Source organism: Bombus bifarius, unplaced genomic scaffold (assembly GCF_011952205.1).
Source record: "Bombus bifarius isolate JDL3187 unplaced genomic scaffold, Bbif_JDL3187 scf7180000008422, whole genome shotgun sequence".
NCBI lineage: Eukaryota > Metazoa > Arthropoda > Insecta > Hymenoptera > Apidae > Bombus > Bombus bifarius.
In genome coordinates, this window is record NW_022884652.1 from 145,239 (window position 1) to 159,286 (window position 14,048).

General features: G+C 35.5%; 1 protein-coding gene across 1 annotated transcript; it reads left to right on the plus strand.

The window, feature by feature from the left end:
- Positions 1 to 10: 10 nt before the first annotated feature.
- Positions 11 to 9,342, plus strand: LOC117212961 (peroxisome biogenesis factor 1). The gene is given in 19 exon segments (XM_033458125.1): positions 11 to 97; positions 1,740 to 1,955; positions 2,025 to 2,139; positions 2,436 to 2,510; positions 2,513 to 2,632; positions 2,635 to 2,673; positions 2,676 to 3,365; positions 3,368 to 3,407; positions 3,727 to 3,941; positions 4,499 to 4,655; positions 4,723 to 4,885; positions 5,204 to 5,363; positions 5,790 to 6,106; positions 6,198 to 6,262; positions 6,433 to 6,492; positions 6,571 to 6,757; positions 6,959 to 7,132; positions 8,631 to 8,743; positions 9,079 to 9,342. Coding segments are annotated over 19 exon segments (3,066 nt in total). The 3' UTR covers positions 9,152 to 9,342.
- The last annotated feature ends 4,706 nt before the right edge of the window (positions 9,343 to 14,048 follow it).

Genomic DNA, 14,048 nt, shown 5'->3' on the forward strand with positions numbered 1-14,048 from the left:
AACCAAAAGAATGCAAAGTGAACGTTTTAAGTATATAACAGTGAACAACTGTTTTGCTTATTTGCCGGACACCTGGCTACGTAAATTGGAAACTAAGGTTGGTGCTTTGTTCTTATAATCAACTAGGAAACGTATAGATTGTGAAACATATATCACACATATAGTGGTAGATAGAATATCTGATACACCAATTGGAACTCAACGAGTCGATTTTGAATGCGGTAATATCCTATCGTCTCGCTAGATGTCGAGATTAATTTTTCTTCGGTTAAGTGGATAAGAAAGTTCTCGTAGGCATTGAAGATATTTCGATGATTACAGATCTATATATTATTCATTAATCGTAATAGTTTTAAGTATTACCGCTTTATTACAAGTAATAATTTAAATTTTTATATTGATTTCGTAATAAATGATTTTGTTCATTTCTGTTACCATTATATGATAAAAGGAGAACATGTGCATACACAAAAAGTTTTTCTAAAGTAATTATTTAAAAGGTTAATTCCTTAAAATTTAAAGATCAGCCAATTTTGGAAAAGTATTTGACACGTATTTTTGTATTTACTAATATATAGGTAAGGATAGAAAACGGTTCTCAAAATTAGGGAGGAAAAGGAATTTTTTTTAACACTTCAAAAACTATTGGATCTGAAAAATATTGTGTATTTTTTTAACAAAAAATTTAATTACACCAGCAGTTTTCTGCAAGCAAAAAATATAAACCTATGTAAAAATTATATTAGGAATCATTTATTTTTCTCATATTTTTCTTAAACATTGTTATTCTACCTTTGTTTAAAATTGTTAATATAAGCATTAAATCAGAGCAATGAAACATTTTATTCCGTCGTTTCAATAAAGTTAGGGTCGTAAAATAGAGGCGGGTCAGAAGATATTTTAATGGTATACAATAAGTTGAAGAATTATATGACATTTCTAATTGCTAACGCATTACTTTCCTAAATAAATTTATATTTAATTGATGAAAAATAAAATATAATAGTAAAATAAAATAGTCCGATTTGCGTTACCCGCTCTTATTGTAAGCAGTTATGCGGGTTTTTATACCTGTGTAATCTAAAATCAGTATTGTGAAAATCAGGCATTCAGAGTGCACTACGTCAGATATCTCTTAACTTTTTTTTACTTTTGTGACCTTTATACCTATCGGTTAGACGGTTTAAGTCGTATTACACTAAATTTGTTATCAGTTTATTAAATTTAATCCCAAAAGTTATCCACGCCTATTGCCTGACATTCTTATACATTGTTTGATGCCGTTATTGGGTATGTTATCGAATGAGGAATAGTAATTCCCTTCTGATTTTGCCCTACTGCTACACACAGGGTATATATAACTTCAAAATGATAAAAGGTAGACAACAGTTTAGGCAAAATTATGTGATTCCAAATGTGATGTATATATCTTCAAAATGCCCATGCAGGCATTAAAATATTTTAATTTTAATAAAAAATATGAATAAAATTTAAGTTGAAGTAAATCAGTGGAACCTAAATAATAGAGATGAATTATTCTTCGACAAGATATAAATCGTTTCTTATAATATCAATTGTATCTTGTGAATTTAACTTCTTAGCTATTAGAGTAAATTATTATGAAAGATATAACAAATTTGACACGTTTCTGTTATAGGCTCTGCAATTGTATTAATATATAATCATCCTGTTTTTTTTTCTTTTTTTAATAATTCAATATCCTTTATTATCAATTATAGGAGAATGTAATTCAAATAATGCATAAGGATGAAACATATTACATGTCCTATAACGTAAGACCGAATCCCAGTGGAACACTGTGCCTTGGCACAATTTTTGCAAGAAGTTTGAACATTGAAGAAGGTGACGAAGTATTTGTATCCCTCTTGAAGGATGTTCCAATTTCAACAAAAATTAACGTTGCACCTCTCACTGCGCCTGATAGGGAAATTTTGGTATGTCCTATAAAATTTCAGGTAGCATTGTCGTATACTCGACTGGATATAAAATTGTATTACTTTTAGGAAATACAAATGGAAAAGGTGCAATCGACACTGTTAAGCCAAATTCACGTGGTAGCTGCTGGACAGCCAATCGTCGCGTGGGTTTCGAAACATACATCCATTACGCTAATCGTAGGCAAGTAATTAAATTCCCTGTATAATGAGACACCCTATGTTCCCTACGACGATCGTTTATTACCAACAAAATTAGAACGCTACAACAAACAAAGATCAGATGGACATAATGTGAAAGAAGTTATAGTGTAAGAATTCATATCGTAATTAAAATGACTATTGTTCATAGGAATGGCCATTAAAAATAATTAAAGTTTGCTTAGTTACCAGCTGTGGTTAATTAAGGTTACAGAGTCGATAAGTCTTTATTATTTTGCGAATAGAAATATACATATCTAGAGTCGTTCCTTTTTACAGAATCGCTAGAGCCAGCAATGAAATACGGAAGGCTCGAGCAATTTTCCGAGGTTCACGTTTCTGATACAATAGCAAGTACAAAAAGAACGAGTCAGACGAAAATTCCAAACAGTCGTCCAGTATGGCGAACAATCTGCTCTCCGCTCTCAAAAGATTCTTACCAAGCATAAACGATCGAAATTCAGAAGAAGACCGAGCAGCAAAAATTACGAACTTTTGCAGAGTTTTCGCGATAGAAAATACCGACGGTATACCGTGTCTATCCGATGCCCAGTGTGGATGCAATCGAAGGAAATGAATACGACGAGATTGCGCGTTGCTATCACGTGTTTATTCCAAGAATTCAAGCGCCAGAATTCTTACAAACAAACGATTTTGCTATCTGTCGTATAAAGAAGGTTCCAGAGGACAAGCAACACTTGAACATAACAAACACGAATTTTCTCCAGGAAGACGAATCCCCGGTTCCAAAGCTCTCTACGGAATTGATAACGAGAGTGTTTATATTGGAAGATTTATTAGAGAAATCCTCTACGTTGGACAGGAACCATTTTAACGTAAATTTTCGTCATAAAGGCGTATACGTTTCGACTAGTTTGAGAAGCAGTTTGAGCTTAAAAGTTGGCGCGAAAGTAAGTTTGTGTTTGGTAGATACATTTGAAACATCTTCACCATCTTCCATCGAGCTGTTCTCGTGGAGAAATTCTGTGTCTATGAGAGATTTCGAGAATTTCGTTAAAACGCATTCCTTTCATAAAGAATTGTTAATCAACGCACGTGCTGTTATCGATATGGATGATGGTTGTCGTTGTATAGTGAATATCTCACCTGAGAATTGTAAGTTTGCCATGATCACGGAGAACAATTTAGAAAACGTGAGGGTGCATGTGAGGGATGTTGAAGAGGAAAGTCAACTGAGAATATCTGAACACTTGATCAAGAAACTCCTTTGCTAGGAAAGACATTCACGAGGTATTGTTTTTCTTCTCTGTATGCATTCAAATTATTAGCTTTTTTCTTTTTACATTTGAAAATTATTCAAAATATACAGAATGGTTTATGAATTCATCACCACAATATTTAAGCTAATCTTGATAACTTGATAAAACGAAGGTTTCGAGTAAAATTTTATTGTCATTAAATGAAGAATTTATTGATGTAACAAATAATTTCAAAAGCATTATTTTTCTAACTAAAAGAAATCGGAGTAATTTTTTAAATAGCAACATGTGTTTTGCTTTTATCTGTTGTTTGATAATTTTTCTTCTACTTCAAATATTGTTTGTTCTAGATACTTAAACAAAATTCTATCAGAATGCGAACTCGCGTTAGATCTTGGTCTAGGCTTAAAAACACAACTACCGTTCGAATACGAGCCTGAAAACATCTTAATTTCTGGAGCAATTGGTTCAGGCAAAACCACTATCTGCAAGATACTTATAGAAAAATTACAGAATCCACCGTATTTTGTACATACTCACATGATGGATTGCAGATCTTTAAAAGGTAGATCTATAGATCTATAAGTAAACTGCGATCGTTTAGCCATTTATGGAAAATAGCTCATTTATGGAAAATTTGAAGGTGGAGAAATGAACAAAATACACATAATATTCAGAATATACGAAATAAAAAAATAAAACATATAATAAAATATTTAACCAATGAAATATATCTCTACTTAAAAGTTATTTCTTTGGTTATATTCATAAAGATATAAAATTGCATTCTCAATCTATTTATACAGGATGGTTGGTAACTGCTGGTACAAGCGGAAAGGGGGTGATTCTACGCGAAAAAAGAAGTCGAAAATATACAATAAAAATTTTTCGTTTGAGGCTTTGTTTTCGAGAAAATCGACTTTTTAAAAAAATTAAAAAAAAAGAATTAAAAAAAGAAAATTTTTATTCTATATTTTTGACTGCTTTTTTCGCGTATAATCACCCCCTTTCCGCTTGTACCATCAGTTACCAACCACCCTGTATATAATTATACATATAATATTATATTTAATTCTATTTCCTTAAAGAATTTCTCGATTTATGGGACTTGTTAATTTTTAGGAAAGAAGGCTGAAACGTTACAAAAAATTATTATGACCGCACTAACTGAATGTATTTATTATCAGCCTTCGGTATTATTTTTGGACGATTTAGAGTCCATTACTAGTGCGTCCATGAATGACGAGGGGAACACTCCCGATAGCATAAACGCTGCCAGGTATTTCCGTCTAGTTTGAAATAAAATTGTAAAAATTTATTCTTATTTTCTAATTTCTTGTTATCAGGATCACAGATATATTGATTGATACAGTGACACAATATCAAGAAAGTTGTCAAGTATCAGTAATTGCTACGTGTGCGAGTGTTAGCACGATAGGTCAAAAACTGAGACCGGCTAGGGGTTGTCACTTTTTTAGGACCGTTTTAGCTGTTCCTAATCTAGAGAAGGTATTTTATTTTGATTGTATATTATTTGTTAATTAGATATTCGGTTGCAATATAAGAAGACACAATGTGAGTCTCAAACATTTATAATTCATAATACGCTTATTTACAAGTGCATAAATTAATTAGAAATAGATCAATTATTAAGGACCAAGTTAGTTAAAATGAAAGTTATATAAATTAAGAGTTATAACTTGAGAAAGAGAGGAAGGAGAACGTGTACGTGGTGATCGAACTATGTATTAGAAAGTTATCGTGTTTAAATAACTCAGATCGTGATCAGTGTTTCCGTTTGGGATATAACGTATACTCTCTAATTAGGCGGATAGAATCGATATTTTGCAATTAATGCTTGGGGACAAGTTGTACGTGCCTGGAGACGTGAATTGGGATTACTATGGAAACAAGACCGAGGGATGGATGGTTCAGGATCTCGTGGATATGGCTGAGAAAGCTGCATTTGCCGCTTGGAAGCGTCACGGTACTACAGTTACCTTCGTTTAAAACAAATATTACATTAAGATATTATATCATTTTCATTTTTATCGTTTATTAATTTATCTAACATCAAACAATTCTTTTTTATCGTAATGAACATATAATTAGTATGTACTCGTATAATGACCAACTATTGTACATTCTATTGTATATTATTATTTTATTGTTATGAGATGATAGAATTGGTTTTAAATAATTGATAGACATGGAAAATAAAAATTATAGATAATTTCATCTGTAAGATTGGAATAAATTATGGCATAATTTTTAATATAAATATTTATAATGTTAATTTTTACACAAAAGGTACAAAGTTACAAGTTTTCTAATGTTTTGTGCGAAGTAAGAATAACTAGTACCATTTCTGATCATAAGATAAATATTTGTAATGTTGATTTTTACACAAAAGGTACGGTCAAGCCTCCAGTCGAGATCGCAGAAGAGGATGTAGCGGTCGCCCTGAAGAATTGCACGCCGATATCTTTGCAAGGTGTACAATTGTACAAAGGGGCGGGCCACGTTTGGTCCGATATTGGCGGTCTGGCTGAAGTGAAAAGATCTCTCGTAGAGATTCTGCAGTGGCCATTAAAATATCCTGAAATATTCAAGAATGCCCCGATTAAGTTGCAAAATGGGGTTTTATTGTACGGCATGCCTGGCACGGGAAAAACGATGCTCGCCAAAGCGATTGCCAACGAATGCGGTGTTAATTTAATCAGTGTTAAAGTACGAACAAATACATTTTTACTTTCTTCTCTATTTTTCCTTTTATTCAACTTAGCAATTTAATTATTACATATATAAATGTGTATTGCAGGGTCCAGAATTATTATCAAAATATGTTGGTGTTAGCGAGGAGTCTGTTAGAAACGTATTCGAAAGGTAAGAGTTTTTAACTGTATTATGTTCTTCCAGTCAATTTTGACCTAATTTTCGAACGTTAAAAAATATTTTAAGTCAAAAAAAAAAAAAAAAATGAGAAAAACTCTTATCTTCAAATATGCGTGATTTCTCGTTTCAAGATTAACGATAAAAATTGGTGAAATTTACAGAGCGCTTCGTGCCAAACCGTGTGTATTATTTTTCGATGAATTTGACAGTCTTGCTCCAAGGTAAATTTATTTATTTTTTACTAATGTTCGTTTATGGACCGTTTTAAACTACACCATTTATTACCGAACTTATTTCAGACGAGGTCACGATAGTACTGGCGTTACTGACAGAGTGGTAAACCAATTATTAACGCAAATGGATGGGGTAGAGGACAGAGAAGGTGTTGCAGTCGTGGCAGCGTCTTCAAGACCAGATTTATTGGATCCAGCACTGTTAAGACCTGGACGTCTCGATAAAGCTTTATATTGTCCACTTCCGAATGAGGCAGGTAGCTTTTGATTTTATCCTTATAATTCCAAATAAAAGTAATATATTCTAATAAATTCTAATAAGAATTCTATATTTTTATAACTCGAAATGAAAGTTTATATACAGAAAAAGATTCTATATAGGTACAATAAAATTATGTAATAGTTTCCCTGATAAGAATGTCAGTTGAATAAAATTATTTCTCGAATTATATAGGTGGACAGGGAGGAAATCTTAATTGCCCTGTGTAAAACACAAAATATAGATACGACGGGGTTAGATTTAAAAGAACTGGCAGTACTTACTTCAGGATTTACGGGTGCAGATTTAAATGCTGTGGTAACACAGGCCAGACTATCAGCTTTCGAAGATGCTGTTGCGAATGCTCCTGTAAGTATGTCTAAATTGATTTAGGACTACGTACAAAATATATATATGTACACCACATTAGCCACGTTACGTATAATAAAATGTCAGGCAACGAACCCTTTATCAACGAACCCCACTTAAACGCTAGCATGAATATAAGTTGCGCAATATGAAGGCAATGTTTAAGTAACGAAAACGAATTGTACATATTACGGACCAAAGAATTGTTCCTCTGTTCCTAACGATCGCGCCGTTTTGTTACACGGCCCGTTGTATCTCTCTTCTGTAATAATGAAAAGCATTTTAGCGCGACTCCGGCCGAGAATCATTTGTAGGGAGCTTCCGAAGTAAGATAGTGCGTAATGATGATAATATCGTTAGGTGTATACTCCTCTCCCACCCCTCTCTGCTTATGTCCTATGTATATAGAGTGTCGAGCTGGCTAGGTGGGTAGGTATGGTGCGATATAACTGAGGAAACGTAGACCAGGTTTATTAGCGCACGCTGCCGAGAGCACCAGCCATCCCCCATTTCGCTCCACTTCATCCTGGCCTACGCCTCACTGAACGTCGAGGGGGTTATTATCTTATGCGTTATAATGATACACGGTTTAGGGCCTGCAGCGGTCCTGTAAAATCGAAAGGCAGACACCACCCACACCCTCGGTTGCCACCTTGCTTTCAAGAGTTCGGATTTTGCGATTGAACCACGAGATCACTTTCTTCGATGCTTTATTAAAAATACAGCGACTTATGAGAGTAGTCTTCAGTTTAAGAATTACTACACTCGTTGCTATTGACGCTTATTCTGCGTCGATTCAATTCTAAAAGGACACTAATTCTAAATTACATTATTAACCTGATCTTCAATGCTTCTCCACTATCTCAAGCAGAAAAGTTATTTATACAACATATAGGTAATGTAATTTATATTTTTTATAGAACATATACCTCATGTCATATCAAATTTTCTCGTGAATAAAGTTCTCGACGTAATTTTCCTATTCTTGAGTTTCGTTCTATTTTGAATCATAGAACCTTCCTGACTTCAATCGTACCGCGAATTTAAGGGACCACGGCGTATATGATATACATATTTTGGCATCATGCTATTATATATTTTAATAGTATTCGTGCGTCGTTAATACTAACTTAAATACCAGTATTCACGTACTTATAAGCGGTAAAGTAAACATAAAAAGTGAAGCGGTATACGTGTCAGTATTCGCGTTTCACGTGTAACGTGTAAGAGGTGTGAGTGTTGTGTGTCTAATACGCTGAAGGTGGTAGAGTCATTAATTAACTTCCTAGTGAGAAAACGAAGTTACGCCGGCACTTACCTACCGGAAGAACACGAATATCCAAACTGTACGTCTAATTAGCGAGCGAGTTTCCTGAGCGCGACACGTTTCGAGAGGAACGCGTCTTACTGATAAACGATAACGCATATAGGCAGACTTACAGGCCGTTTCTCGCTTAACCTACCAATTAATAGCCTTGTCTTCTTACCCTGACTTCAGGACGGAAAGATCGAAGCGGAGGACATTAAGGTTTCTCAGACGCATTTAATCGATTCCATCAAATCTACTCATCCTTCTTTATCCCGTGTCGAAAAGGAGAAATATAAAAGGATGTAAGTATTTCCTTGAACCGATCCATACAACTTAGCCGATTTTTAGAAGTGGGTCGAAACCTGATTTCTAGATCTGTGACAATGGATCGAATTCAAAATTTTGTGAAGCCTCGAAACTCTCGAAACCAGGAATGTTTATTTCTTTCCTTTTTTTTTTTCTAAAGAATATACATATCTTTTGCTAGGAATTAAAATCTTAATGATTTTTTTTTAGAAGATCAAATTGTTTAGTTAAAGCTTCCTGTATTCGAAAACACAAAACTTTCTGAATTTCGTGGGATTTTGAGGTTTCGAGTGTTTCATCCCTGGTAATTTTTATATTTTTTTTACCGCAGTTATGCCAAATTTGCGAAGAATGATAATTTCGTGGAAGATATATTGCAAAATCAGAAAGCTACTTTGGCATGAACGCAAGATGAGGATGGATCTTCTTTTTGGTGTAATTAAGAATATATTTTCAATGTACAATGTTTCATTGTAAGAAATATGTTTATATCTTTATTCTTATACATTTATATTGATTACTTATACATTGAATTTTGCAAGAGTACAATCGACTTGTATAAAGTGATTTCCAATAAACCAAAGTTTAATAATTATTCATATTTTTATCTTATAACATAATAACTGTACGCTTATTACTGTTTCTTTCGTGTTTCGTTTTTTGTAACACAACATTTTAATAAGCCTTTAAACGATTTATGATTATATGATATTTTTTACTTGATCTATAAAGTACACTCGCAAAGTTACATTCTGGCACATTTTGTGTAATATATAATATACGTATAATATACATATAATATGCAATATATAACACAGTATAACATGATGTATACGAGTGAAGACGGATCCCTATTCTGTAACAATATTATCGAATTCTCCGTCAAGACAGACTGTGCTCGAACAATTCTGGCAAACCGAAATCGCTTGACGCAAAGAAGAACGCGTTCTAATTTTCGTTTTATCGCGTATATACGGTTCTGCAGATCCGCGAAGCCGTTCGCGTAGACGGGGGCCCAGTTTTCCTCGTTTAGCCGAGCATAAGCGTAATCCGGATGCCTGCGTCTCTCAAGAAACTCAGCCTCCGGCGGCGTCGTTGCACGCCATGCTGAAGCTTAACAGCACGGGCATAGCACGCCACGGAACTTTTCGTATTAATAATCGGTATAATAATTAGTATTTTCATGCGCGACTTAGCAGGAAGGATGTGGCCGCATGTAAGACAGAGAACGAGTTTCAGAAGTGAAACACAGTGAGAAGGAGAAAGAGAGAGAGAGAGAGAGAGAGAGAGAGAGAGAGAGAGAGAGAGAGAGTGAGAGAGTGAGAACGAGGCTCTGGGAACTTCGGTGAATCTTGATTTTAAGTTCAGGCGAAGGAGGCGCATATTTCACCGCGCTAATGTCCCGCCAGATAAACTACAATATTAGCTGCCTTCGCCCGTGATTTAATTTAACTTTGCCCCGGTGCGACATCCGCCTCTAGCTTTCAGCTGCCTCCTACTTCAGCCTGGTTAACCAGCATCTACCCCACGACCACCCAACCCTCTCTACGTCGACATGTGTTTATAGTTTTGCGAGGCTGGGATAAGCGGATTCCAAAGAAATTACGCGCTCGTTGAAATAACGTCGGGAATCTTCGTTTCCGGTTCCGATTTGTTCGCTAGTCTCTCGACGAGTTCCTTTCATAGGTGTGTATGTTTTATTGGAAAGAAAATGGAAATAAAATTATATCGTTATACAGTTATATCGTTGCAAATACAGTATTTCAATTCGAATAAGTTCATTGGAAAAAGCAAAGAACTATTTAAAAACTTACAAAAGAATTATTTATACACGCACATTAAACGCGTAATGTTGACAAAAAAGATAGATCCTACGAAATATCTGAAGGTCAAGTATTTAAGAAAGATCTCTCTTTGACATTCTAACACGGGACTGAGTTATTTTCTGGCACCTTTGAAATACGTGTGTGACAATGAGTACCACTTTCAGCCATTAGCTTCCCATTAATTTATACATTTTATCAACATTCATGAACTGTTACTACAAATTGACAGAAATATCTGGATATGTACGAGCGGCTAGTGTATTACGAAAAGAAAAACTTTTCTATCGACTTTTCATCGCTGCCACTGCTACTTAAATAACAAAATTAAAAAACTAAGCGTCTCAGTTAAAGTCCAAGTGAAAGGCGTTTCCGGTGGTGAGTTTTCCGCAACCATCAGAAGCCATTACGCAACACATAGTACCGGTGAACGCGGAGGCAAACAAACTTGCACTCGCGATTATTCCGCGAAGAATTAGGATGGCATTCAGTCCTCTTGGAAATCATGACGGCATTGTCGCGTGTCCTTCGAACTGGCTGGGTGCCTCTACGTTTCTGTAGCTTCTCTCACCTCTTCTTCGTAACGTCTTCTTCGCTTCAAGACGCCCTTCTTGTCGATGAAAAGTAGAGGAAAAAGGAGGTAGAGGAAGAGAGAGAGAGAGAGAGAGAGAGAGAGGGAGTTAAGTTTTCGAATGTCAAGGTAACGAGATTAGTACGACGAGAAACGGTAATCAGGAATAAAAATGCTAGGACCGACGGCATTTACGCTAACTAATCTGCTTCAAGAGGCGAGGAGGCGCTAACGGAGTTAGGACCAGCCAGCCTCCGCGTTTCCACGGGGTTTTCGTCGCTCGGCCGGCTTGTTAGCCGGATAATTGGCCATTTTTATGCTAAGCAGACCCGTGGCTGTTACGCTACCTCGCATTCTCGTTTCCGCTTTTCTTCTAGTCGCTCTTACCTCCGTTTGATCGTCCTATGGTTTTGTCTTTCCACTCCTGAGAGAAATGGTCTTTTTAAAAAGTTGGAATTTTAAAAAGACGACAGCGTTCCTCGCATAAATTCAAATGTTCAAAAGTTTCGTCTTTTGTGGAAGCTGTGTAACTATCCTAGGATATGTAGTTAATATGCATCGAGAAACATTCTATTAATGTGGTTGAGGAATTCACTTTTTAATGGAATACTATATGGCAAACATTATTTATGAGAAACCTTTATTCGTATTAATCGATAACTACGTTGTATTTTCTTGCAGAAAAGAATTCGATAAAGAGATAGTAAACATCTCCAAGGACGAAAAGAATATCCTCATCGCTAACAAATCGATAACTTTCGTACCGGGAAGTACATTTCTTCACGGAGCTCGCAAACTTCCAATTTATTATCTAGAATAATTTTCAAAAAGAGAATTCAGTTTTGGGTTGGTCGTACATTCCGATTCACGTGCTCTTTCTTTATAGCGTCGGTCTCCTTTCTCTCTATCTCGCGGTTGCTACAAGATAAGGCTGTAACGGCGGTCTGTGCCGCGGTAAGGCGATTACCGAATCGCGGAAATACATTTCTCTGGTCAAAGTACCAGTGCACCTTTGTGGTAGAAGTCGCGAAAGGAAAAGATTCACCGTCCTCCAACTGCAACGATTGTTCCCCTTCTACAAAGCGAAATTGGACTGGAACGAAACGTATTCCCGGAACGAACTTCATTTTTATACCAATTTTTGTGTGTTTTATTATACCTTTATATTTTCCATACAACTTCGAAGTCTAATTATAACGATTGTTTTACTCTGGATATTTTAAATATGTATGTATTCCGCACACATTACAATTTTTTCTTCATAAACGTACAAATATTCTCAGTTGAAAAATAACAAGCACAGTAAACGATTTCTCTGTGCAATAAAAATCCCAAGGATTATCATATTCCCTTTCAATCTCCCGTGAAAGCTCTGTTTTTATGAAATTTCATTTTCTATCCCCGCTTATGATAGAATTTCGAAATTAAAGGAATCCATCCAAAGAAGATTGAAATTTCGTGTCATGGTTGGCTCTCGGGTGTGCAGACGAATCACATTCGCGGCTGTGATATGAAACAATTTCGCGGTTGCGATTCGATCCCGGAATTACGCGGCCGGCACAGCTGGAGGCTGGACTAGGCGTGGGTGGTGTTGCAAAAATACAGGATGGAAATGCAGAACAAGGAGGCAAAATCCATCTAGTGATTTCACAGGCAATTATGTCGTGACGGCGTGCTGGCTGGGTTACTCTTATTTAACGCCAATGTGCGCCGAGAGCACGCCTCAACGCCCTTGCACCGCGATCCCATTTGCGCGAAATTGTCAATGATAGAATGGCAGATTGAAAACTCGACATTCAGCGTACCCCCTTTCCGTTGCGTTCTCGCCTTTTTTCAAAGTCGTGACCGTCTTTCCTTCATACTATTTTCTTTCGCACCCCGTCGCTACTTCGAGTATACTTCGATTTGTAGTTTGGGTCGCATATTTTGTGGGGTTTGTGATTTTTAAAAGTATGGTTGTTATTATTACTATATTTTATGTCATAATTATTCAATATACTTATATATATATATCGTAATAATTAGACTGCGGATTTTTATATAAATTCATATTTCTATAAAGAATACTAGTCTAGCTTTATTCTGTCGAAGGAAAAAATGGAATATGAGCAAAGATTCGTTTCGTCAATTTAAATATTATAACGAGAACTATACTTTGGATTTGTTATGTATTGTATGTACATATGTTAAATGTTATATATTTTATATTATTATATTTTTTAATTTTCCATAAATGTACAGATTAATGCATAAAGCAAAAATGTTTAAAAGTAAAGAGATAAAATTATTATTGAACAATTTAAAAATGGATACAACGATGTGAATGTCACGGAGGAAAAATGGCATGATGTAAAGTTGTGCTTGGAGAACAAACGTTCTTGGCAAACACGGGAGATTCTGTTGGTGGGGTGAAATCGTCGGAACGTTGTACACGAGAGTTTCTCTAATAAATTGCACTCGAAACGTGGCCGATCCCTCGAAAGTGTCACCGATATCTCTCGGTGTCGGTCGAATCGAATGAAAAGAAAGCAGCGATAACTCGATTATCAGAGACCCAGATAAATAGACGATGGCCAATGCGCTTTTACCAGGAACGAGTACTACCCACTCGAACGCGTCCAATGTCCGGAAGCTGCATTACAAGAATGTCTACGGTTTCCGTTTCTATTGTTACCAACGTTTTATCGCGCCGAACCACTTCTACTGTCTTTTGGAAATGGCAATTGAATTAATTTCCCTTAGATAGAAAAATTTCTGAAAATTTCTTTAGTTAAGTTCGTCTATAATCTGAAGAATGAATTAAATCAGTAATTTTAAACTAATTCATATGCTGATTATTTGCGTGTGATAGGGTTGAATTTGTCATAGTTTATCATAGTTGAATCTATTACAGTTTCGAGACTTAAT